This window comes from Tenrec ecaudatus, chromosome 18 (assembly GCF_050624435.1).
Source record: "Tenrec ecaudatus isolate mTenEca1 chromosome 18, mTenEca1.hap1, whole genome shotgun sequence".
Lineage (NCBI taxonomy): Eukaryota > Metazoa > Chordata > Mammalia > Afrosoricida > Tenrecidae > Tenrec > Tenrec ecaudatus.
In genome coordinates this window covers 65,061,289-65,083,981 of record NC_134547.1, presented here as the reverse complement: position 1 = coordinate 65,083,981, position 22,693 = coordinate 65,061,289, and the positions used below count along the sequence as shown (strand labels likewise).

The window sequence follows — 22,693 nt, the reverse complement described above, 5'->3', positions numbered from 1 at the left end:
AACATAGTAATTATCCTTTATCCTGCAAAGGGCCGGGGAATTTGTCCTTCTGTTTCTTAATTGTCGGGCTAAAGAGTGTATTGGAAAGGGAAAATTTAGAGGCAAGAGGGCCTGCCTGGGTTGGTCTTCTCCTGAGGCCAGATCCCTCTAGCAGCCACGTTTATACCGTGTATATGTTCCTTCCATTGAGGTGTGCTGTGAGCGGTTGCCTGTTAGTGTAAAGCACATGGGGGGTTAATAGATAACTCATAAGCAAAAGCATTTACTGTCAACCTTCATGAAAATGTTCATTTACACAAATGCCAACACGGAGGGTCAGCTAAGATTTTGGCGGAGGGAAGCAAGCCTATTTCCGCTCAGCCATAAAGGGACCACACTCGGTTCTTAAACCGAGGTCTAGCGCCCCCCACAGGCACCGCCCTCGTTAGCCCCACCCCTAGCAGCACGGGGTCCTCGCTGCTATTGGCTCCTTTCTCCGCGTGGTTGCCCTGGAGACCAAGGCGATGGCAACCGCGAGGAGCCAAACTTGTCCGGCCCTTGGGAGTCGAGGAGGGCTTCGGGCGGGGACGCGGGCTGATGGCGCTGTACGAGCTCTTCTCGCACCCGGCCGAGCGCGGCTACCGCGCGGGGCTGTGCTCCAAGGCCGCGCTGTTCCTGCTGCTGGCCGCCGCGCTCACCTACCTCCCGCCGCTGCTGGTGGCCTTCCGCAGCCACGGTGAGCCGGCCCCGCGCGGCGCCAGCGGCCCCGCGGCCCGGCGGCCGGCTGACCTCCGCCCGCCTTCTGTCCCGCAGGGTTTTGGCTGAAGCGGAGCAGCTACGAGGAGCAGCCGACCGTGCGCTTCCAGCACCAGGTGCTGCTCGTGGCCCTGCTGGGACCGGAGCGCGGGGGGTTCCTAGCCTGGAGCACCTTCCCCACCTTCAACAGGCTGCAGGGGGACCGCCTGCGCATGCCGCTCGTCTCGGTGCGTGTCGCCGCCGGGCCCTGCAGCCCACCGGGACCGGGACGGGGGCGGGGGCGGGGATGGGGATGCGGAGAGCCCCGGGAAGCCGCGAGCACCGGCCGGCGGCCCTGAGCTGCGGTTGAATTTCCTGCGGGGGCGTTCTGTTCCCCTCCGCCTCTGCTGTGGGTCCGCGACCCTTAGGAAGCCCTTGGGGCCGGTCGATCCCTAGACCCCCTCTTCTCTGCGAACCTGGCCCGATGTAGGGTGCTGGCGGCGCCCAGGCCTCGTCGTGGCGCTGCCGTTACGTTTCTCGGCCTTGTAGCTGCGGAAATGCCAGGCATTGTCATGCTGGAGCGCGGGAAGCAAAGGCGCCCCTGGTGAAGCGAGGGCCCCAGAAAGGTGCTGTTGGCCCGGCCTGGCATCTGGGCTGGTGTCTTCTGCTGCTGCTCCATCCATAACAAATGGAGCATTTTACCGCCTGAACAAAGGACGCAGCGGCTAACACACCTGGTTGCTTAAGGGTGAGCAGTTGGAAGCACCAACGGTTTTGCCAGAGAGACATTGCTTCAAATGACAGCTTTGGGAACTCTGTGGGGCTTTTCCACCCTTCCCGTATAGGGCCACTGTGAATCCGCATCCTCTCCTCTCAGCAGGGATGTAGCACAAGTATCCCAGATGACAGGTATTGGTGCCCGTGACGGCCTGCAGGAGTCGGTTCTGACATAAGTCACAGTACTGCGTTTATGTTTGCCTTGTTTTCATTGTTGTCATTGTTATCGCCGTTCTTTATCAGTATTTTTTAGAAATTCAGTCTTTGTTTTCTATTGAGCTTGGCACGAGAACAGCAGTAACACAGTATATAGTACGTGCATATTATTAACCGAAATGCACGAGAATGAGAGTGTTCATCCTAACTGGAATACCTTATTCAGTCAGTTGGGGGCTACTTGTACATCCCAAACCGGTGCGGTGGACAGGGGTAGATACAGACAGGACAGAGTGGAACTGCCTCCGAAGGTTTTCAAAGCCGTCATCTCTACAGAAGCAGACTTATGTAAAGTTGCTTTACACTTTTCCCCAGCAACTTACAAGATTAAACAAAAACAAACCAAAAAACCACCAATTGCTCATATGAATAACTAAAAAACAAAATGTCAATTACCTTTTTTGCCCGGTTCCTTTTTAATTTTTCTCACTTTTCCTTGCTTACAAAAACGCATGCCCATTGTAAAATCTAAAAGAGCTACCCATCTATGACCTCACAGGAAATGAAAGGTTCCGTTTGGTACATGTATCACCTTTATTCTTTTAAGATCAGCAAGCGCTTTTTTTTTTTTTTTTTAGCACTTTCATCATATGGAAAATTATGTGTTTGGAAAGGTCCCTGATGGTGGATGTGTTTTTTTTAATTAATTTTATTGAGGGCTCATAAAACTCTTACCCCAATCCATACATACATCAATTGTGTAAGGCACATTTGTACATTCACTACCCTCATCATTCTCAAAACATTTGCTCTCCACTTAAGGCCCTGGCTTCAGCTCCTCAATTCCCCCTCCATCATGAGCCCTTGAAAATTTATAAATTATTATTTTGTCATATCTTATACTGCCCGACGTCTCCCTTCACCCACTTTTCTGTTGTCCATCCCCCAGGGAGGATGTTATATGTATATCCTTGTAGTCGGTTCCACCTCTCTACACCACCTTCCCTCCATCCTCCCAGTATCGCCACTCACACCACTGGTCCTGAAGGGTTCATCTGTCCTGGGTTCCCTGTGTTTCCAGTTCCTATCTGTACCAGTGTACATCCTCTGGTCTAGCCAGATTTGTAAGGTAGAATTGGGATCGTGATAGTAGGTGGAGAAGAAGCATTTAGGAACTAGAGAAAAGTTGTATGTTTCATCATTGCTACACTGCATCCTGACTGGCTCATCTCCCCGTGACCCTTCTGTAAGGGGATGTCCAGTTGCCTACACATGGGCTTTGAGTTCCCCTTCTGCACTCCCCACCTCATTCACAATGATATGATATTTTTATTTTTTGATCCCTGATCCCTTCGACACCTCATGATCACACAGGCTGGTATGCTTCTTCCATGTGGGCTTTGGTGCTTCTGAGCTAGTTGGCCACTTGTTTACCTTCAAACCTTTAAGATCCCAGACGCTATATGTTTTGATAGCTGGGCACCATCAGATTCCCTTACCACATTTGCTTATGTATTCATTTGTCTAGAGCAATTGTATCGGGGAGGTAAGTACACAATTATATGATTTTTTGTTCTTTGATGCCTGATAACTGATCCCTTTAGCACCTCATGATCACACAGGCTGGTGTGCTTCTTCCATGTGGGCTTTGTTGCTTCTGAGCTAGATGGCCACTTGTTTACCTTAGTGGATGTGTGATTTGCTTGCAGTTTTCTACTATTAGAGCCAGTACAGCCATAAACAGGGTTTTGATTCTATCAGACACTTTTAAGTGTCAAAATCACGGGAAATTGGAGTCAAAGCTCTTTGTTGAAACTGTGAAAAGTATATAGAAAATGAAACAAATAATAGTAATTATTAACTCCAGGAAAATAAAAAGGAAGAAAAATGAGGAAAGTCAGAGTAGCCAGAGGCGGGCGAGAACAGGGACACACACACCAAGCCCATGTTGTTGAGCTGACTCTGACTCACGGTGACCTTGGAGAATAGAGTAGAATTGCCCCACAGGGTTTCCAAAGTAAGCTGCCATATCGCTCTCTCTCAGCCACTGGTAGCCTTTTGTTTTGCTAAAGCCTCTTACACAGGGTTTGAATTCACTGTTCAGTGGATTCTGACTCATTAAGCCTGTAAAACAGTAGAACTAACTCCCCCATGTGGTTTCCAAGGCTATACATTTTTATGGGAATAGACATCCTGTTTCTCCCATGAGGCAACTGAGAGAACCATTTGTACCATTGACCTTACCAATAGAGTTTCTGTCATCATAACTGGGGACCAGTGGAAGTGGAGTTGGGGGAAGAAAAAGGCTAAGGAAGTCTTTCTCTGTCCTTGGGGGAAGTCAATAGAGAATGCCTAAAGCCAAGAAAAAGAAAAGCGCTGATGTTATTCATAGATAGGTTTCTGAATAATGAGATAAGTGAGATCAAAGTATTTGCTTGCCATTGGTGGGGATGAATAAAACCTGGGTAACTAGAGAAACAAATCCAAGGAGACTTATGTAAGAGGGAGTTTTATATAAAGGGTAATTGTACATTAAGAAAGCATTAAGGGAAGAAAAATGAGCTGATACCAAGGGCTCAAGTAGAAAAAAAATGTTTTGACGATGATGGCAATAATTGTACAAATGTGCCTGACAGAATGGATTGTGACAAAAGTTGTATGAGCCCCGACAAAATGATTTAAAAAAAACCCATCCCAACCCAGTCCAGTCCAAGCCCATAAGTGCAATATTAGCCCATATGTCTGATACTAATCTATAAAGTCCTCTTTAGACTCGCAAAAGACAGGCAGTGACACCGAATGCAGGACGATCACAGGCCAGTGGGTAGAAAGTCTTTGGATCCAGTGGTGTTGTAAGCATCTCAGCGCTGGCAGGGGTCTCCACATGGCTTCTCCAGTTCCAGAGGTCTGGTTGCATCAGGGTAGGTCCATGTGGCTTCTCCAGCTCCCGGGGTGTAGTGCCAACTGTCTCCTCAGTAGGGCGTCTCTCAGGGAGTGAGCAGAGAGAGAAAATGTCTCCTGCCTCCAAGGAGGAAATACCAGAATTCCCAGCACTCTCTGGAGAAGGCCATTCCCACACAGAGGCCTTATTGGCTATACAATGAATGACGGGCTAGACTCCACCCCTTCACTCAGAAGCCTCTGGAACGATGCATAATGTTCATATCAGGGATCATGGCTGAAAGATGTTTACCTATGTTACTCATTATGCAAAGTCATTTGACTGTGGATTATAAAAACAATTATAGATACCATTGTGACGAATGGAGATTCCGGAACAGTTTCTTGTGGTCAGTGGATCTTGTAGAAGAGGTAGTTGTTTAAACAGAACAAATGCTACTGAGAATTTTTAAATCGGGAGATGTGTCCCAGGGTTGTATCCCTTCACCATATTTTTTTAGATCTGTCTGCTAAGCAAATAATCCAGAAAACTGGGCTATGTGCAGAGAACACAGTATCCGGATTGGAAGAAGACCTACACTGTGCGGATCACACATCCTTGATTGCTGACAGTGGTTTTAGATCAACGTTAGGAGGTGGCTTTGCAGTTGCTAATTTGGGAAAATGCCTCTGAGGTGGGAAATGACCTTGCTCTGCTTTGGTCAGCTCACCTTGGATGGCATCCCTAGAATTCTTATATTGTTAATATCTTAAAAATGTATCTTTTGTTATTTATAATATATTTTGTATTAAGAATATACTTAGCAAAACATGCACCAGATAAACCGTTTCTACTTCACACAGTTGAGCGACAAGAGCTCCATGCTCTGGGCTGTGCAGCCATGCCATGCTCACCCTCCTTTCCTGCCACCTCCTCCACCAGCATAAACGCATTGTCCCCAAAGGCTCCTCTCTGGAGTTGTCCTGCCATGGTGAGTCTGTACAGATAGTCCCTAGGACAGCGCCCAGGTAGTTAAGTTGGACTGTTGTTTGGTTTTAAGAAGAATTCAGGAGATATTTTTGGTTTAAGGTTTAAAGACGACCTCAGGGCAGTCACTTTAGTTTCAGGGTTTATCCAGACCCCCCCCCCCCCACCTGCTCCAGAAGGTCTGGAATCCATAAGAATTTGAAATTTTGTTCTGAATCTCCTCCCTTTTGTTTAGTATTCTGTAGATGTTTCTTTTTAATCCAAATGCTCTGTACTGGTAGCTGGATACCATCTAATTCTTCTGGTCTCATGGCAGAGGAGGCAGTTAAGTTGTTATTTATTTTAAATCATTTTATCGGTGGCTTGTACAATTCTTATCACAATCCATACATACATCCATTGTGTCAAGGACATTTGTACATTTGTTGCCATCATTTTCAAAACATTTACTTTCTACTTGAGCCCTTGGTATCAGCTCCTCATTTTCCCCTCCCTTCCTGCCTTCCCCCTCCCTCACGAATCCTTGATAATTTATAAATTATTATTATTATTTTGTCATGTCTTACACTGTCCAATGTCTCCCTTCATCCACTCTTCTGTTGTCCATCCCCCAGGCAGGGGGTTAGATGTACATCCTTGTGATTGCTTCCACCTTTCTACCCCACCTTCCCGCCACCCTCCTGGGAGAACTAGAAAGGCGAGGCTCATTGGTAGCTATTTATCTCTCCATCCTTCACTTAACCCCACATGTTTATAGGACAGGTTGGCACAATAAACTTTATCTCAATCCACCCCTTGCCAACTTGGCACCTGTACATAATTCTTTAGCCTCACAATTGCAATAAATAACACCTATACCTTAATCCTGTGACTATGTTCCCCCATCTATGAAAGTTTGTAAGCTAACCACTTCATGCCTCTATCCCCCAATTTTGGGTATATAATTTATATACTGCCCACTGACATCAACCCAGTGCTCTGAGGAGACAACCATATTTTCCGACATGAAGAATCTTCATTCCAGTTGGAACCTTGCAAAGTCAGCATCCATAACTAAAGTCAAATCCGAACAGGCCACCCATAAAGTCAGCAACAATACGCACCAGTTCACAGGCTCAAAACTCTCTTCATCTGGTCAGGTTCTGGTCAACTCAATGTGGACTGCCTCACTCAGCCTCCACAGGGTGCCCATTGTTCGCCTTGAAATTATCTGTATAACTTTTCTACTTCATCATTTCTTCCATTCCTTTTAGCTCCTGTGTTCAGGAGCATGTGTCAGAGCCCCTTCCTGTACCCATTTGGTTGTGTCTGTCATACCTTTTATATGACCTTTTGCTTTCTTCATGTGTGATGTCATCCCACAACTAGTCTGTCTGGTCTTTGGTCATTAGTGTTCCGTGTATCAAATCTATTGTTCAGAGGGTCTCCAAATTCCCATGAGATATACTCAAGGGTGTACATTGACTCTTGTGGACTTGAAGCTTTAACTTTTTGCACTTGCATATAAGTCAGCCCCCTGGCCTTACTCTGACTGAGGATGCTGAGCTTCTCCATTGTCTTTCCACGGTTCTAGTGAATTTGATTCCTGTGTACTCTCTCCAGCTACCTTCATGTGTGTAGTCACTGTTTATGTTCTTGGAAAAAGTTAATTTGCATTAAGTTGCCTTACAAGATTCTATCATGCAATTTCTAGTGTCCTTTCTTTCACCAAGGCCGTCACAGTCTACTGATCCTTCCTTGTTTCTAACCTTCATATTCCAGTCACCAATGATCATCAGTGCACATGGATTGCATAAACATGCCATCAATTTCAGACAGCAAAAGCTGGTTTAAGAAAAAATCTCATCGAGCCGGGCTGACGGCTGGAGTCGCTCGGTCGTGTGCTAGGCGGCGCGCAGTGTCCTTCAACGTTCCATGGAGGTGCCCGGCTCCGGGACGCCCCCGGATTCCAGCTCTGGGCTGGTCCCTTCTGACAACTGGACCCCGCAAAAAGCGGATCTTAGCAACCAGATTAAAGAACAGAAAGTTGTTGTGGATGAACTTTCTAACCTGAAGAAAAACAGGAAAGTATATAAGCAGCAGCAAAACAGCAACATATTCTTTCTGGCAGACCGAACAGAAATGCTTTCTGAAAGCAAAAATACATTGGATGAACTGAAAAAAGAATACCAAGAAATGGAAAACTCAGAAAAGACTAAGATCAAGAAATAATCAACGGAGGAAGACGCGGCCGTTGTCCCGTTGTGCTCCATCCCCTGCTCCCATTCCTGACTCACCTCTGTTCGGTCAGGAAGCGCCCCACTGCCATGGCATTTAAGGACACCAGAAAGACACCTGTGGAACCAGAGGTGGCCATTCACCGAATTAGAATTACTCTGACCAGCCGCAACGTGAAATCCTTGGAGAAAGTGTGTGCTGACTTGATCAGAGGGGCTAAGGAGAAAAACCTGAAAGTGAAGGGACCAGTTAGGATGCCCACCAAGACTCTGAGAATCACGACCAGGAACACTCCCTGTGGGGAAGGTTCCAAGACCTGGGATCGATTCCAGATGAGGATCCACAAGCGTCTCATTGACTTGCACAGTCCGTCTGAGATAGTGAAGCAGATCACTTCCATCAGTATTGAGCCTGGAGTAGAGGTTGAAGTCACCATTGCAGATGCTTAAATCAACTATTTTAATAAATTGATTTATCTGTTGGTAAAAAAAAAGAAATAACGTAATTTCCCATCAGAATGTGTGGCATTTGTTGTTCTGTCAGCTTTGCTGTTGAACACGTTAGCAGAGATTTGAGAGCGGACTTGCTGTACAATCTTCAACAGCGTGGGCCCAGCAGCAGTAAACAGTTGTTAAAGTGTAATGCTCACTACCAGTGCTTGTTTTCTGGACACACCCTTCACTTGAGAGGCGTTGGAACTTCCCAGCCTTTGGAAGATGAAGGAGGCAATGTGTTCCTATGGAATGGAGAGATCTTTAATGGAATAAAAGTCGAAACTCAAAAAAAGAAAAAGAAAAAATCTCATCTTAGGCATTAGTACTTTGCATGTAAAGTTGAACAAGGGTCTTATCAACTGGTCTTCTTCCTTGTAGGTGCATGGACATTATCTTTTTTTTTTTATTAAAAAACATTTTATTAGGGGCTCATACAACTCTTATCACAATCCATACATATACATACATCAATTGTATAAAGCACATCTGTACAGTCCCTGCCCTAATCATTTTTTTCTCTTCTTTTTTTACATTTTATTAGGGACCCATACAACTCTTATCACCATCCATACATATACATACATCAATTGTATAAAGCACATCCATACATTCCCTGCCCCAATCATTCTCAAAGCATTTGCTCTCCACTTAAGCCCCTTGCATCAGGTCCTTTTTTTTTTTTCCCCTCCCTCCCCTTTCCCCCCTCCCTCATGTGCCCTTGGTAATTTATACCTCGTTATTTTGTCATATCTTGCCCTATCCGGAGTCTCCCTTCCCCCCTTCTCTGCTGTCCCTCTCCCAGGGAAGAGGTCACATGTGGATCATTGTAATCAGTTCCCCCCTTCCAACCCACTCACCCTCCACTCTCCCAGCATCGCCCCTCACACCCTTGGTCCTGAAGGTATCATCCACCCTGGATTCCCTGTACCTCCAGCCCTCATATGTACCAGTGTACAGCCTCTGCCCTATCCAGTCCTGAAAGGTAGAATTCGGATCATGGTAGTTGGGAGGAAGCATCCAGGATCTGGGGGAAAGCTGTGTTCTTCATCGGTACTACCTCGCACCCTAATTAACCCATCTCCTCTCCTAAACCCCTTTATGAGGGAATCTCCATTGGCTGACACTTGGGCCTTGGGTCTCCACTCTGCACTTCCCCCTTCATTTAGTGTGGTATATATATATACATATACATATACACATATATACACACACTTATATCGTTGTTGTTTTTTTTTGCATGATGCCTTATACCTGGTCCCTTGGCACCTCGTGATCGCACTGGCCAGTGTGCTTCTTCCATGTGGGCTTTTTTGCTTCTGAGCTAGATGGCCGCTTGTTCACCTTCAAGCCTTTAAGACCCCAGACACTATCTCTTTTGATAGCCGGGCACCATCAGCTTTCTTCACCACATTTGCTTATGCACCCATTTGTCTTCAGCGATCCTATCATGGAGGTGTGCAGTCAATGATAAGATTTTTTGTTCTTTGATGCCTGGTAACTGATCCCTTTGGGACCACTCGATCACACAGGCTGGTGTGTTCTTCTATGTGGACTTTGTTGCTTCTGAGCTAGATGGCCGCTTGTTTATCTTCAAGCCTTTAAGACCCCAGTCACTATCTCTTTTGATAGCCGGGCACCATCAGCTTTCTTCACCACATTTACTTGTTCACCCACTTTGGCTCCAGCCGTTGTGTCGGGAGAGTGAGCATCATAGAGTTCCAATTTAATAAAAGAAGGTATTCATGCATTGAGGGAGTGTTTGAGTAGAGGCCCAAGGTCCTTCCGCCACCTTAATACTTGACCTATAAATATAGACACATAGATCTATTTCCCCATCTTCCTATATATATTTGCATGTACATGTCTTTGTCTAGACCTGCATGGACATTATCTTATCAAACGATAGCATGGTTCTTCAGGATAGATTTTAAAAATGTGCTTTTTGACAGTGACTGTGATGCCACTTTTCTTCCATTTGTCATTCTGGGATCATCGAAACAGTGTGCAATTCACAGGTGGGCAGCGCTAGTTCACGTCACTATCGTCTAGGATATCAGTCTTTTGAGATCCATTTACTTTTTTGTCAACTTTTAATTTTCCTAGATTCCTACTTTGTACATTGTGCTTTGTGGTGAAGAATGATGTTTGCAGTTTTCTCCTTTTGAGTTCTGCCCCACCAGCAAGCGAACGTGCTGAAGCTTTACCCCATCCGTGTCCTGGAAATGTGCTCTACGGGGAGGGCATTGCTCCTAGTTGTATCTTCAGTGCCTTCCGATCTGAGAGGCTCACCTCCCAGCACCATATCACATTTTTTCAGAAGTAGATTTCCAGGCCCTTCTTCCTGGTCGCCACTTGTCTGTCAGTTTTTGTACTATGGTGGGGTGCGGGATCATACTACTGGGAGCTAGGCCACCAGCTAGGTCACCCATTGAGAAGAGTTTTCACTGAAACTTCCCGATTAAGACAGCCCACCTTATCAGCCTATAAAAGAACAAAGAGTCTCATTCTCATGTCGTGGAAATGACGAAAGCAAAATATATCAGTCGATGGAGGATTCAGATGGAAGTGTTGATATTCGGTAGAAAAATCTGGCAACTCTCAATGAGAACAGATTAGTTGTGACAACAAGATCCCGAGTTGTGCCAAGGAGAAGAGTCTGGCAGTCTGCTTCCATGAGTATTTGCAACCTTGGAAATCCTTGTGAGGCAGTTCTCTGTCCTGTAGGGGGTCTGAGTCAGAATTGACTTGGGGACTCACAACATCATGATTGATGAAATGAAATCTATCTCTTGACCTTCTAAGATTCCGGTCTGTTTTCCCTACTTTCCCCCATAAGTTATACAGTATCTATGTTACTTTAATGGCTTGTTGATTTACTTAGCTTCCTTTTTCTTTTTATTGATTGACACTAAAAGGTGCACTAGCCTTTAAAGACCTGACATCAATGAGAAGTTGAGGTTCAGCGTCAAGAATTAAGAACAGACACTTGTGGTTAAGAAATGTATAAATAGATCTTGGCATTTTTGTTCTTTTGTTTAAATAATGTACAATGATTAGGGCAGAGCATTTAACAAGATTGTTTTTTTTCTTCTGAGAAGTTGAATTCTCAAGAAATAGAGCCCTGTGACACCCTCTTTAAATGTCCTTACAAACTCAAGCATGATTTTCAAAAGAAAGAGAAAAACACCCCAGCAAGGCAAAGCGATTGAAGGAGACCCCGGAAAGGGATGTCTGTTGCTGCTCTTCTTGACATTTCAAGTTCTTGTGCTTCTCAACGGTTCAAGAGCCAAACTAGACACATAGGAAGTTCAAGGGCCATGTAAGAATTGTATGCATTTTCCCCAATGTGGATTCACTTACAACTGTTTATTATTATTTGTGAGGGAGCTAAAGCTTGCGTATAGAAGGACAATGACTCATTAGATTGTGGTCTTGTGGATTCTTCCAGAACTTCTTAAAGACTGAGGTTACTGGCCTTTTTGGGTTTCCTAGAGCAGAGAAGAGGACAAGAACCAGGATGGAAAGATGGATGCGCTGCATTTTAGACTGGAGCTCCCCCTGCAGTCCACTGAGCATGTCCTGGGTGTGCAGCTTATCTTGACGTTCTCCTACCAGTTGCACGTGAGTTGCGATCAGGGAGGGCCGCCCTCCCCCACGCCCCCGCCTGGCCCTTGATACAACAGAACCCTCTTTCTGATTTCTGTGAATGCTCTTTCTGCGTGCAGTTTGGCATGTTTCTCATCAGTGTCATAATTAATATGAACCCCGGTGGGGCAGTGGTCAAATGCTCAGCTGCGGACCGAAAGGTTGGCCTTTGGAACCCGCCAGCAGCCCCCTGACAAAGCTGTGTTGGTCGACGGCTGTGAAGATGATAACTCGGGGCGGTTTTACTCTGCCCAGTTGGGCTGCTGTGAGTCAGAATCAACTTGAAGGCAGTGGGTTTATTTGCGGTTCTCAGGGTTCTGGGCGCTTCCCCGACCCACAACTCGACTCGTGGAGCGCCGAGCCCTTCCAGTGGGACCACAATGGGGATCGTCTCTGCTTCTGATGGTTTCAGAGGATGTCCACGTTCGTGATGCAGAGCATGGCGTTTCTCCAGTCCTCCTTCGCCCTTCCAGGCTCCCAGTTGTATGTGAACGGAGACCTGAAGCTGCAGCAGAAGCAGCCCTTGAGCTACAGTGGCTTGGATGTCCGCTACAACGTAAGGCTGCTGCTTGTTGTCCGACCCCTTGGTTTCTCTCCCATAATATTTATAGGTTCTCTGAAAATGAAGAAATGAAAGTTGAAAATCACATCCCCCCCCTCCCCCCGTGTGTGGCATAGAAGACGACTTCCCATGAAGTCTTTAGAGGTATGGAGATAACTATTTTATGTGAAAACCTGTGTTTGCCTTATCAAACAACTCCATTATTTATTGTTTTCAGTTACACCCACAGGGTGTATTCCAAGTGGTCTCGTTTAATGTCTCTTTTAATTCATGTAAACATTTCAAACATGTCAGTCGCTATTTATTGGGGTGTCGTGTTTGCCGACCCCACAATATGAGGTGTACATGTATCATCATGGCAAGCTCTCGCGATGCCGACAGCTGTCATTTCTTAGCTTTCCAGCCACGTGCCTTATCACCTTCCCCCTTGCTCGTCCCAGTCACACCCTCCTTTTTGCTGTTCTTTGAAGCCAGGGTGCAGCTCTGCCATTCCTTTGGCTGGGTGCCCACTGGCTTAGCCTACTACCTACCCAGGACTGCCCAGTCCTTTCCTGACCCTTCTACCTGCCATCCCACACACAACTTTGTTTTTCTTATTGCCACCTGCCATACCAGAGAGATGGTTTGATTTGGGGTATTTGCTGTCCTCTGCAAGGTTAAAGCACCGATGTCTTGTGTGCCCAGCATATAAGAAGCACTCAGACATGTTTGCTGAATGAATGAGCTCTCATTTTACACTTGAGGAGACTGGGCTTACGGGAATTCATTAGTTTTCCCAGCGTCCCACAGCTGGAAATCAAAAGACCAGGAACTATCTTCCTGGATCCTGAAGCCATGCATCTGATCTCTCGTTTCTCACCGTGACCCGATCACAAGAGAGGATTGGGCTCCTGTAGAAACTGAGAATGGGATACTAGCCATTGTGAGAGGCACAGACCAGGACTATTCTAGATAAACTAAGATATAGCTCTACAGCCGCCCTAGCTGTGACAATGTTCTCTTCTAAAGGGATAAATGCCAGATTAGTCCCAAGGAGTTGGGGTTGGATGGTGCTCTAGATGTCCAACTCTTCCCCCACCCCCTTCCAGGACATGCCCTCATGTACCTGTGTGCTGCACATCACTGCAGTGTCCCCTAGAAACTCGCGAGAGTTTGAGGAAACGTTACGCACGGTGGTGGGTGCTGTTCAGTCCAAAATTGGAAGGTCAGGCCGGGGTAAGCCAGATGCTGGGTCCAGAGGACATGCTTCATTCCTGGCTCTTTTCTGTGATGAGCTCACACCCCCTGCTTCTCAGAGGGCACCTATTCTGTACAGCAGGCAGAATGGCACTGCAGGGACTCCTATTCATAGTGACTCATAGGCGAATCCTATCAGTGTCTTCCCCCACCTTCTCACCAGACCCCTGCAGGGAAAGAGTTGGGAGTTGAGTATCAGTAGTGCAATCCAATTAACAAATAGCCCTTCACCTTTTAAATTATACCCAAATATAAATATAGTGACCTATTCTCTACCGCTGGACTATATCTTATTTATGCACATTTTCACCTGGGGCCTCTGGCAGGATGTTTCCATTAGGCATTGGTCTCCTATTAATTTTAATCAGCCAGACTTTTCCCTAGGCCACTCCAGAAGCAGGCTTTTTCCTTCCAGCTGTAGCACGTCCTTACATCCATCAGAGGTCCCAGTAACCAAGATCACCATTAAACAGAGTGTCACCGATTTACACCGCTACCAAGGCCAGATCTGAATCTCATCCTGTTCCTGTTCCTCAGCCGGTAATGCCCTCCAGAGTGGGATCATAGCCGCAGGCGTATGAAGCCCAGAACATATCACATCAGGGATTATGGCTGGAAGGGGCTAGGAAATACTATAACTGCATAGCTTTAATAGACATGTTTTTTTTAAAAAGGAACTGTAAAAACCTAATAGCACATTGTGGATTATGTTAAAATTTGCATATTAGATTATATCAATGGAAATATGATGAAAAAAGGAAACAGGAAATGGTTTCCTTAATCAAAGGATTAATATACTCACTACTTTGATTTCCTCCTTTTTCAACTTCTACATTTAAAAGAGTTTAATCTAGGGAGAGCCCAGAGAATAAGACAAAGGATTTGGACATAAGGCCCATATAAAAATTTAAGAGACTAGCTCTCACCGGACTAGAGAGGGGTATCTTTTTTTTTTTTTATTTCTTCTTTTTTTTTTTCCCCTCCCCTCCCCCTCCCCCCGCGGCCTCAAGAGAGGGGTATCTTACAAACAACTTTGAGACCTGTGAAAGGTACATATCAGCCCTGTTTCCATCCTTAAGAAAAGTAGAGTGAAAGTATTTGGTCTTAAAATTGTCCCAGGAGAAAATCTACTCGTCTTCCAAGAAGAGGCCTGGGTGGGTGGAAGCAGTGGCAGTGGAACAGCTCGGCCTTACACGTGTCCCCCTGTGACCCCAGGTGTCTGTGATCAATGGGACCAGCCCTTTTGCCTCTGACTACGACCTCACGCGCATTGTGGCGGCCTATCAGGAAAGGAATGGTGAGTCACAGGTGCTGGAACCTTCAACCCATGCACAGGGCTTCCCAGGTGGTGGAGAGAAATGGTTGCAATCCTTATCTGGATGAAAATGTCAAAAGCAATCAATGCTCAGTCAGGCAACACGAACAGCGTGCCTAGGATTTCTCCATTCCTCCCCCAGAGATGACACTCAGGCTGGGCCAGGTGCATAGAGAGGCGTGGTTGTTCTAGCCCAGCGCTGAATTGATTTGACTTGGTCCTCGCAGCCTCAGCCGTCCTTCAAAGGACGAAGGCTAATTCCAGGGGGAGGAAGGAATGTGGTCAACTGAGTCCACACGAGCATTTGGGAGCAGAATGCAGTGAGCCACCAAACCAGACGCACAGCCATCGTGTCCCGGCTGACTCAGTGATCCCCTGTGGGTTTCCCAGACTGTGCCCTGCGGTAGAAGGGAGCACAAAGCCCAGTGTTTCTCCCGAGGAGCTGTGGCGGTTCCGAAATGCCAGTCATGCAGACTGCAGCCCAGGAAGCCACTGCAGCACTGGTTCTCAACCTTCCTGATGCTGCGACCCTTTCATACTAGTCCCTCGTGGGGGTGACCCCCAACCCTAACATAATTTTCATTGCTACTTCATCACTGTCATTTTGCTACTGTTATGAATCAGGGTACCCCTGTGAAAGGGTCATTTGATTCCCAAGGGGGTCGTGACCCACAGGTTGAGAACCGCTGCACTAGCATGTGCTTATCCCCAAGAGAGGAGAGGCTGGTAGAACCTGCCGCAGACTTCAGTGCTTGACGCAGTACGTTGGCTGAGGTTTTCTCTGAATGTACCCAAGCATAACCTGGCAACCAGACATCCTGCTTACGTGACACAGGCGTGTAACAATCTAACCAGTGAAGGAACAACTGCAGAGCTAGTGTCTTCATGATTTTCTGTAATACTGTCAGCAGTATTCTGATAGGAAAGACATTTCAAGACCAAAATTAGATAAGATTGGCTTACAAATCAACATTTTTTTTACTCTTGCTAGTCTTTGTCCATATGCAGTGCACACTTGCACATACACGTGCACACACACATAGTATGGAGATGATTCAGAATCTGCTCACTGCCTTTGAGTTGATGGCAACTCATAGCAACCCTACACGTCATAGTAGAACTGCTTTTGTTGCTTTTCAAGACTGACTGCTTATGGGAGTAGAAAGCCCTGTCTGCCCACAGAGCCACTGGTAGTTTCGAACTGCTGACGTGGCAGTTAGCAGCCCAACGTGTAACCAGTACACCATTGCCATTCGGCAATTGTGGAAGCATACATATTTTGAAATAAGCATTTTAATCATGCCTGAGGAATTTTGCACGTGCTTTTTTATTTTAAAGGAAGTTTTAGTTGGGTCTTTAATTGTAAAAAAAATACTGATTATCAACAACTTAGCAGCAAGAAAGCAAATAACTTACTCATAAGATGGGCAAAGTCTTGAGTAGCCATTTCACTAAGGAGGATGCTCAGCTAACCATCAAGCATAGGAAACGATGATCAGTATCCCTCAGAGCTGGGAATCCAAATCACAGTGATGCAAATAAAAGCCATTCTCACTAGAGTTGCTGAGACACCCCCTCCCCCAAACAAAACAAACAAAAAACAGACCGTAACAAATGCTGGTGAGGGTCTGGGGGAATTGGAGCCATTACCCATTGCTCATGGGGATACAAAATGGTACAGCCGGCATGGAAAGCAGTGTGATGGCTCCCCCCAAAAACTAAAAATAGAACTGTCACCTGAGCTGACAATTCCACTAATCTTAGGTGTCTAGGCCTGCTCCAGTGGAAATGCCACAAGTGGACTTTTCACAAACATTTATTCACCCACAGCTTAGGAGGCCTGCTGTCCAAACCCAGAGGATGTCAGCTCCAGGGCAAGGGCTTCCCTGAGCATTGCGGGGATGCCCTTGACATCCATCTTCCTCTGGGTGGAGGAGTTTCTACGAGTAGGAAACCAGATCCATCCGAAGGACAGGCTCTTCTCCTGGCTCTTCTTTCTTGGTGGTAGGAAGCTCCTCTCTGTTTCTCTGTGTCTCCTGGGAATGCAAAGGTAATGCAGGAAGCACCCCAGAGAAACTCCCCTTAAATTGGCAGCCTGTTCACATACAGATTCTGATTCAGAATGATCTGGGATGGAAGGGCAAATTCTTAGCAGAGGGTAGAAGTGGACTGAACTGGTTTAAAGCCCTGCATGGTGTACACATGAGTAAGGATGTTAAATCCCATCCTCATTAACACAACAAATCTTTTTTTAAATGCCCTGCCCCCCACCCCTCAATGGCTGCCCTCTCTCAATCTTTTTTTAAAACATCTTTATTAATACAGTATTTATTTGTCTTCCATCTGTCAAACCTTGAGCCAATTACTTTCCCCAGGCTGCCCGGGGAGGTACAGGGAAAGGAACATGTAGGGCACATGAGACGTGGGACAAGAGAACTCTGGGAGGTGGAGACGGCTTACTCACATGGCAAAGAGGCTGAGGAAGGCCACCACCAGGCAGAAAAGCCCCACGGCCCCGAGAGGGCAGAGCCCAGGCTGGCACAGGAGAAGAGCCGCTGCTTCTGAGAAGGGCTCCTGGCATCACCAAGGATGAGGCTCCCAAGCCCAGTCCCAGTGCCGGCTCCAGAGCCCAGAGCTGGCCACTCCAACTGTGGCAGCCCCGGCTCCAGGGAACTTGGTGACTGGGTCAGTGTCCCTGGAGACCGTGTTTGTCTGTGTCTCGGGCCGTTTCTGCACCAACACGGACAGGGGTCTGCCCAGCAGCTGGGAGGTGCTCCTGACCAGGAAGGGGTGGGGATGAGTTTGCCTCCAGCACACAGTTTGGTGGGATGAGGGGCAGTGGCGGGCAAGCTGCTCCTAGTGCAGAGAAGACAGGGCGCCAAATCTTTTTAAATATCACTTACTCCTGCCCTTTATATTAAAGAGGATTTATGCTGGTGAAGGATATCAAAAGTGCCAGGGAGCGTCACAAAAACAAACAAATCTGTCTTGGAAGACGTGCAGCCTGAAAGCTCCTTACAGGCCAGGGTGGGGGGACCTTGTCTCGCTGACTTTGCACACGTTATCAGGAGAGATCGGTCCCTAGAGCAGGACATCGTGCTTGGGGAAGTCGAAGGACAGCCGCAAAGAGAAAGGCCCTCACAATGGACTGACCCAGTGGCTGTAACAGTGGGCTCGGACCTGGACGAGTTGTGAGGACACACAGGCTGTGCAGGGTCTCCGTAGTACGTAGGGTTGCTCTGAGTCAGGAGCGACTGGATGGCACCTCACCACACCTGCAGTCCCACCCCGGAGTCTAGTGGGCTGCTAACCGCAGGGTCATCAGGTTGAACCTACCAGCCATTCTGAGGGAGAAAGATGAGGCTTTCTAGTCCTGCAAAGATTTACAGCTTCAGAAACCCACAGGGGCAGTTCACCGCTGTCCTGCAGAATCGACTGGATGGCGTGAGTGGGTTTTTTGTTTTAATCCTGCCTCTTTGCCCACAGGCAGAGATCACAGTCTGCAATATATTGGAGAATTAATCTGTCAGATCACATAATGGGGAACATTTACACAATACTGGGAATGATGACACCTAAGTTTTGGGGTACAATTCAATCCATGACAACACCCAAAAAACTTGAAAGCAGAGACTTGCACACCAATCTTCATGGTAGCACTATTTACAAGAATTGAAAGAGAGGCGGAAACAGAAAGCCTTGAGCTAGAGCTGCCGCCGAAATTTGGACTTACAGGCCCCAGAACTGTGACAAAAGCAATTTCTGTTTGTGAAAGCCATCCAGCTGGGGGATGTCTGTTTTGCCAAAGGAGCCATCCACCCTTGGCTCGATGATTCTTGATTTCATTGCAGTCACCACTATCCTGATGGACCCCACCCCCATCTGGCTGGTTGGAAGGGCCGCGGAAGCTCCGTTTGTGATTGATGCTGTCATCCGCTACCCCGTGGAAGTCATTTCATATCCTTTCTGTGAACCTCCCATACCTCACCCTTACCCTTACCACCCTCCCACCAAAAAAAGGATTGCCTAAGTAGGTCAGGTGTTGGTCAGCCTCAGGTTAGAAAGTGCCACATGGCTGCCCTGGAGTCGCCCCGAGCAAAATGGAAGGAAGTAGCCCCCGGTCCTGAGCAACCCTCGGGGTGTATTGTGTTGGGAGGTTGTTAGAAGTAGATCTGCAGGCCTTTTTTTCTCACACTCTGGGGAATCTCTGCTGCAAGCTGTTCAGCATCGTAGCAAATGGCAGAGGCTCTCCTGACAGATGGGTTGTGGCTGCGCATCAGGGCCCTTGGCCGGCTCGAACTCGGGTCTCCTGCATGAGGGTTGAGCATTTCGCTATGGGATCACCCCACAGAAGGCTCCGTGTCTGTCTGCACGCTGGCCAGATGGCAGACATTTTTCATTTCCTATTCATATCTTCTCCCAGAGCAATTCCTCCATGTGTTTGCCTTAATCATCTTTTGTTATCCCTTTCTCGTAAGAGTATTTGGAACAATTTTGCCATTTCCTGCATGCGGAATGCCCAGTTTAACATTTATTTTCAAAATACCCTCTTGTGACTCCTTAACTGCCTGCACCTATCAACCAGGATTCTGGGAGATGATAAAGTTTGCCTGGATCCAGTATGTCAGCATCCTGCTCATCTTCCTATGGGTGTTTGAAAGAATCAAAATATTTGTGTTTCAAAATCAGGTGGTGACCACAATCCCCGTCGGCACCACATTCCCAGGAGAACGGTATAAGGAGCATTTGTCATAAGGAGCTCTCATCTTGGGACATTTCTGACAAGAGTGCAGAGACACGTGCCAGCCGGGGCGAATTTCTCCCTCAAGTTCCCTCTCAGGCACCTCTAGCATCCTCAGGGATTACTGTGTGGAAAGACCTGCGAACGGGCTATTTTGTCTTTTGCCCTGGACCTGCCTGAATTCCCGGAGAAAACATTCCGTTCCTGCGGCTTAGAATCTCCTCATTTGGACTAAGGAATACTCGAAGCATTAGTTGCCTCTGTTGTACATGCTTTGCAGTCGAGGGTCAGTGAGAATGAGGCGGACCCTGCATGGAATGCATTGATGCAGTGGCTGCCACAGAGGCCCGCGCTGGCCTAATGAGGATGGCCCAAGACCAGGGCTACTTTGTTCTGTTGCACACAATGTCACTGTGAGTTGGGACTGACCCAACTGCACCAAGCAACAGCATTATAAGCCACAAGGCCTTCTGGAGGCACAGAACTGGAAGGTCTAATGGGAGGAAGCTGAGGCAGTCTGCTTCCCAAAAGAGTTCCAGCTTTGGAAACCCACTGGGGCAGTTCTACTCTGTCCTGCAGAGTTGCTATGAGTCAAAACTGACCGAACTGCAAAGGACTGTGTTTTTTGTCCGTTTGTTTTTTTTCCTGGCAGTGGTGATCAGCTTTTCGGGTCTCAGATGGTAAATATGCAAATCACTAGCACTTTCTACTCTGGTACTGACTGGCCCCTTAGGAACTTGGATTTCCAGGACTGAAGCCTCTAGCTGCTGCAAGAGGGCATGCCGGCGCCTGCTGAGAGCGGGCGCCCTGAAGACAGGAGGACCGTCCACCTGCCTCATAGTAACACCGTCCTCTGTGATCAGCTCAGCTGGACAGCCCTCTGTGTCTGCCCTGTGTGCTGCAGAGCGGGCTTCTACCTTCACAGCCCCCTCAGCCAGAGCCGGGGGGTCAGGGACAAGGGGCTGGGTAGCAAGGGTTGGAACAACAGGGCCTTTCTCTCTGGCTCTCTGGCCCTGGCCCACCAAACAGCCAAGCCACTTTCCACCCCCCTGCCTTGACAGCCCTCCCCCTTCATGAAAGGGTGGCAGATGACAAGGTTGCTGTTGGTGTTGGCTCCCATCCCCGACAAAGACCACGGAGTTTTATTTGGAGGGCCAGTGAGAAACCCAGCTACTTGGGCTTCCCTTAACGGAGGCCCAAGGTGCCCGTCTGAGTGGACCGCTTTGGAGGACACACAAACAGAACAGCGCAAGGGTGACGAGGATGCCAGTCCAGGCAGTTCCCCCCAGTGGGGTCCCTAGCAGAATGACAAGGCGGAAGGCCAGCTGGCTTGCCCTTAGGCTGAGTGAGTGTCTGGAGGCTCAGAGCTGCTCAGAATGAGCCTCTGTCCCACACTGAAGGCTGATTATGCAGGTCTGTTCCCCTGGAAACAGGCCGTCTCCTCTGAGGATTTGTCACAGACATGGCAAGGACCTGCCTTCATGATCCAGGCTCCATGCCCACCCACGGACACCCTCCTCATGGCCTCTCCTTCACTGGAGGTTCATCTCCAGGGGGTTTGTTCGTTTATTTGTTTTGAGGCTGACCCAAGTCATTGGTTTGGGGGGAACAGAACTATTTTGAAGTACTTCCCTTTCACTAGCCCCCCGCTTTTTCTTTCCTATTGACAGCTTAAAATCTAATTTTTTCCCTTGGACATTTAAACCACTGAAAATGGTTTCTGGTTGGTTAAAATGTAAAGGAGAATAGAATTTTTTTCCCCAATGTGTTTCTTTTGAAGCCCCCTCATATAAATATTATTTTGCCTTTTACTGAAGTGGTGTAATGCAAACGTGTTTAAAGAATCCCCAATGTTTTGTAATTTCCTAATAAAAAATACTCCAAAGGGGAGACTGCCTGTGGATTTGTTGGGGTGGGGTGGGAGGAGGTGGGCTGTGACTGCAGAGGTTCCCACATTTCGTGTTTCTCACCAGCACGCTGGCTGTGCCAGAGCAGGGCCCCAAAACCTTGGAGCCTTTGTCAGGTCCTTGGCAAATATCCCCTGGTCTAGCCTCAAACACGTGTGAGTTTTTGGTGGAATCTGCAGGGCGTGTGGCGAGCCGCAGACTGGAAAACTACAACAGTCTGGTCTGGCGAATACAAAATTCTTTACAGAGCGGATGTTGGTGGCGTCTGGACCTGAATGTGGTGGTGTAGCTGCAAGAGGATGAGGTGGGACATTCTCAGCTGGAAACAGGGCTTGAGATAATGTCCCCACCTTAGGGGGATCAGTCAGGTGAGGAGTCGCCTCACACACCTGCTTTGTTTGTGGGGTCCCGTTCCCGCATCTGCGGTCAATACAGCAATCCTAGGTCTTGGTTTGCTGTTTTTTTTCCTTCATATCTGGAGGGTGGGATGGGGTGTGGTGGGTTTGTGCAGAAAACTGGTAAATGATAGAAACCTGAAGAAAGTAACTGTTTAGGAGGGGAAGGTGAAGGTGGGGGAGAAAGGGGAAATGGATCACAAGGATCTACATTATAACCCCCCCCAGGGGAACAGACAACAGAAAAGTGGGTGAAGGGAGACAGCGGTCAGTGTAAGATAATATATATATAAATTATCAAGAGTTTGGCAGGGAGGGAGGAAGAGAAGGGGAAAATGAGCTGATACCCAGGGCTCAAGTAGGAAAAAAATGTTTTGAAAATGATGACAACATATGCTTAAATGTGCTTGATGCAATGGGTGGGTGGATGGATTGTGGTAAGAGCTGTACAAGGCCCCAATAAAATGATTGATTAAAAAAAAAAAGTAACTGTTAACCCCACTACCCCAGAAGTCATCACAAGAGGCCTTCAGGTGCAGGTCTTTCGGATATTTGGGTGGTTTTTCCTTTTTCGTTGCTATCATGACATTGATGTCACCTGTGTGCATCAGCCAAGCTGTGGATTTAATTACCTGCTTAAAGATAGCTCCTAGAAAAGATGACTAA

General features: G+C 47.4%; 3 protein-coding genes across 3 annotated transcripts; all 3 read left to right on the top strand.

The window, feature by feature from the left end:
- Window positions 1-529: 529 nt before the first annotated feature.
- Window positions 530-21,608, top strand: TMEM231 (transmembrane protein 231). The gene is made up of 7 exons (XM_075536838.1): window positions 530-715; window positions 793-962; window positions 11,719-11,847; window positions 12,284-12,427; window positions 14,885-14,966; window positions 18,836-18,941; window positions 19,559-21,608. The coding sequence occupies exons 1-7, from the start codon at window positions 577-579 to the stop codon at window positions 19,737-19,739; spliced, it is 951 nt and encodes a 316-aa protein (XP_075392953.1). The 5' UTR covers window positions 530-576; the 3' UTR covers window positions 19,740-21,608.
- Window positions 7,114-7,785, top strand: LOC142431441 (ASNSD1 upstream open reading frame protein-like). The gene has a single exon (XM_075536374.1). The coding sequence runs from the start codon at window positions 7,430-7,432 to the stop codon at window positions 7,724-7,726; it is 297 nt and encodes a 98-aa protein (XP_075392489.1). The 5' UTR covers window positions 7,114-7,429; the 3' UTR covers window positions 7,727-7,785.
- LOC142431440 (small ribosomal subunit protein uS10-like) lies at window positions 7,807-8,213 on the top strand. The gene has a single exon (XM_075536373.1). The coding sequence runs from the start codon at window positions 7,822-7,824 to the stop codon at window positions 8,179-8,181; it is 360 nt and encodes a 119-aa protein (XP_075392488.1). The 5' UTR covers window positions 7,807-7,821; the 3' UTR covers window positions 8,182-8,213.
- Window positions 21,609-22,693: the final 1,085 nt, after the last annotated feature.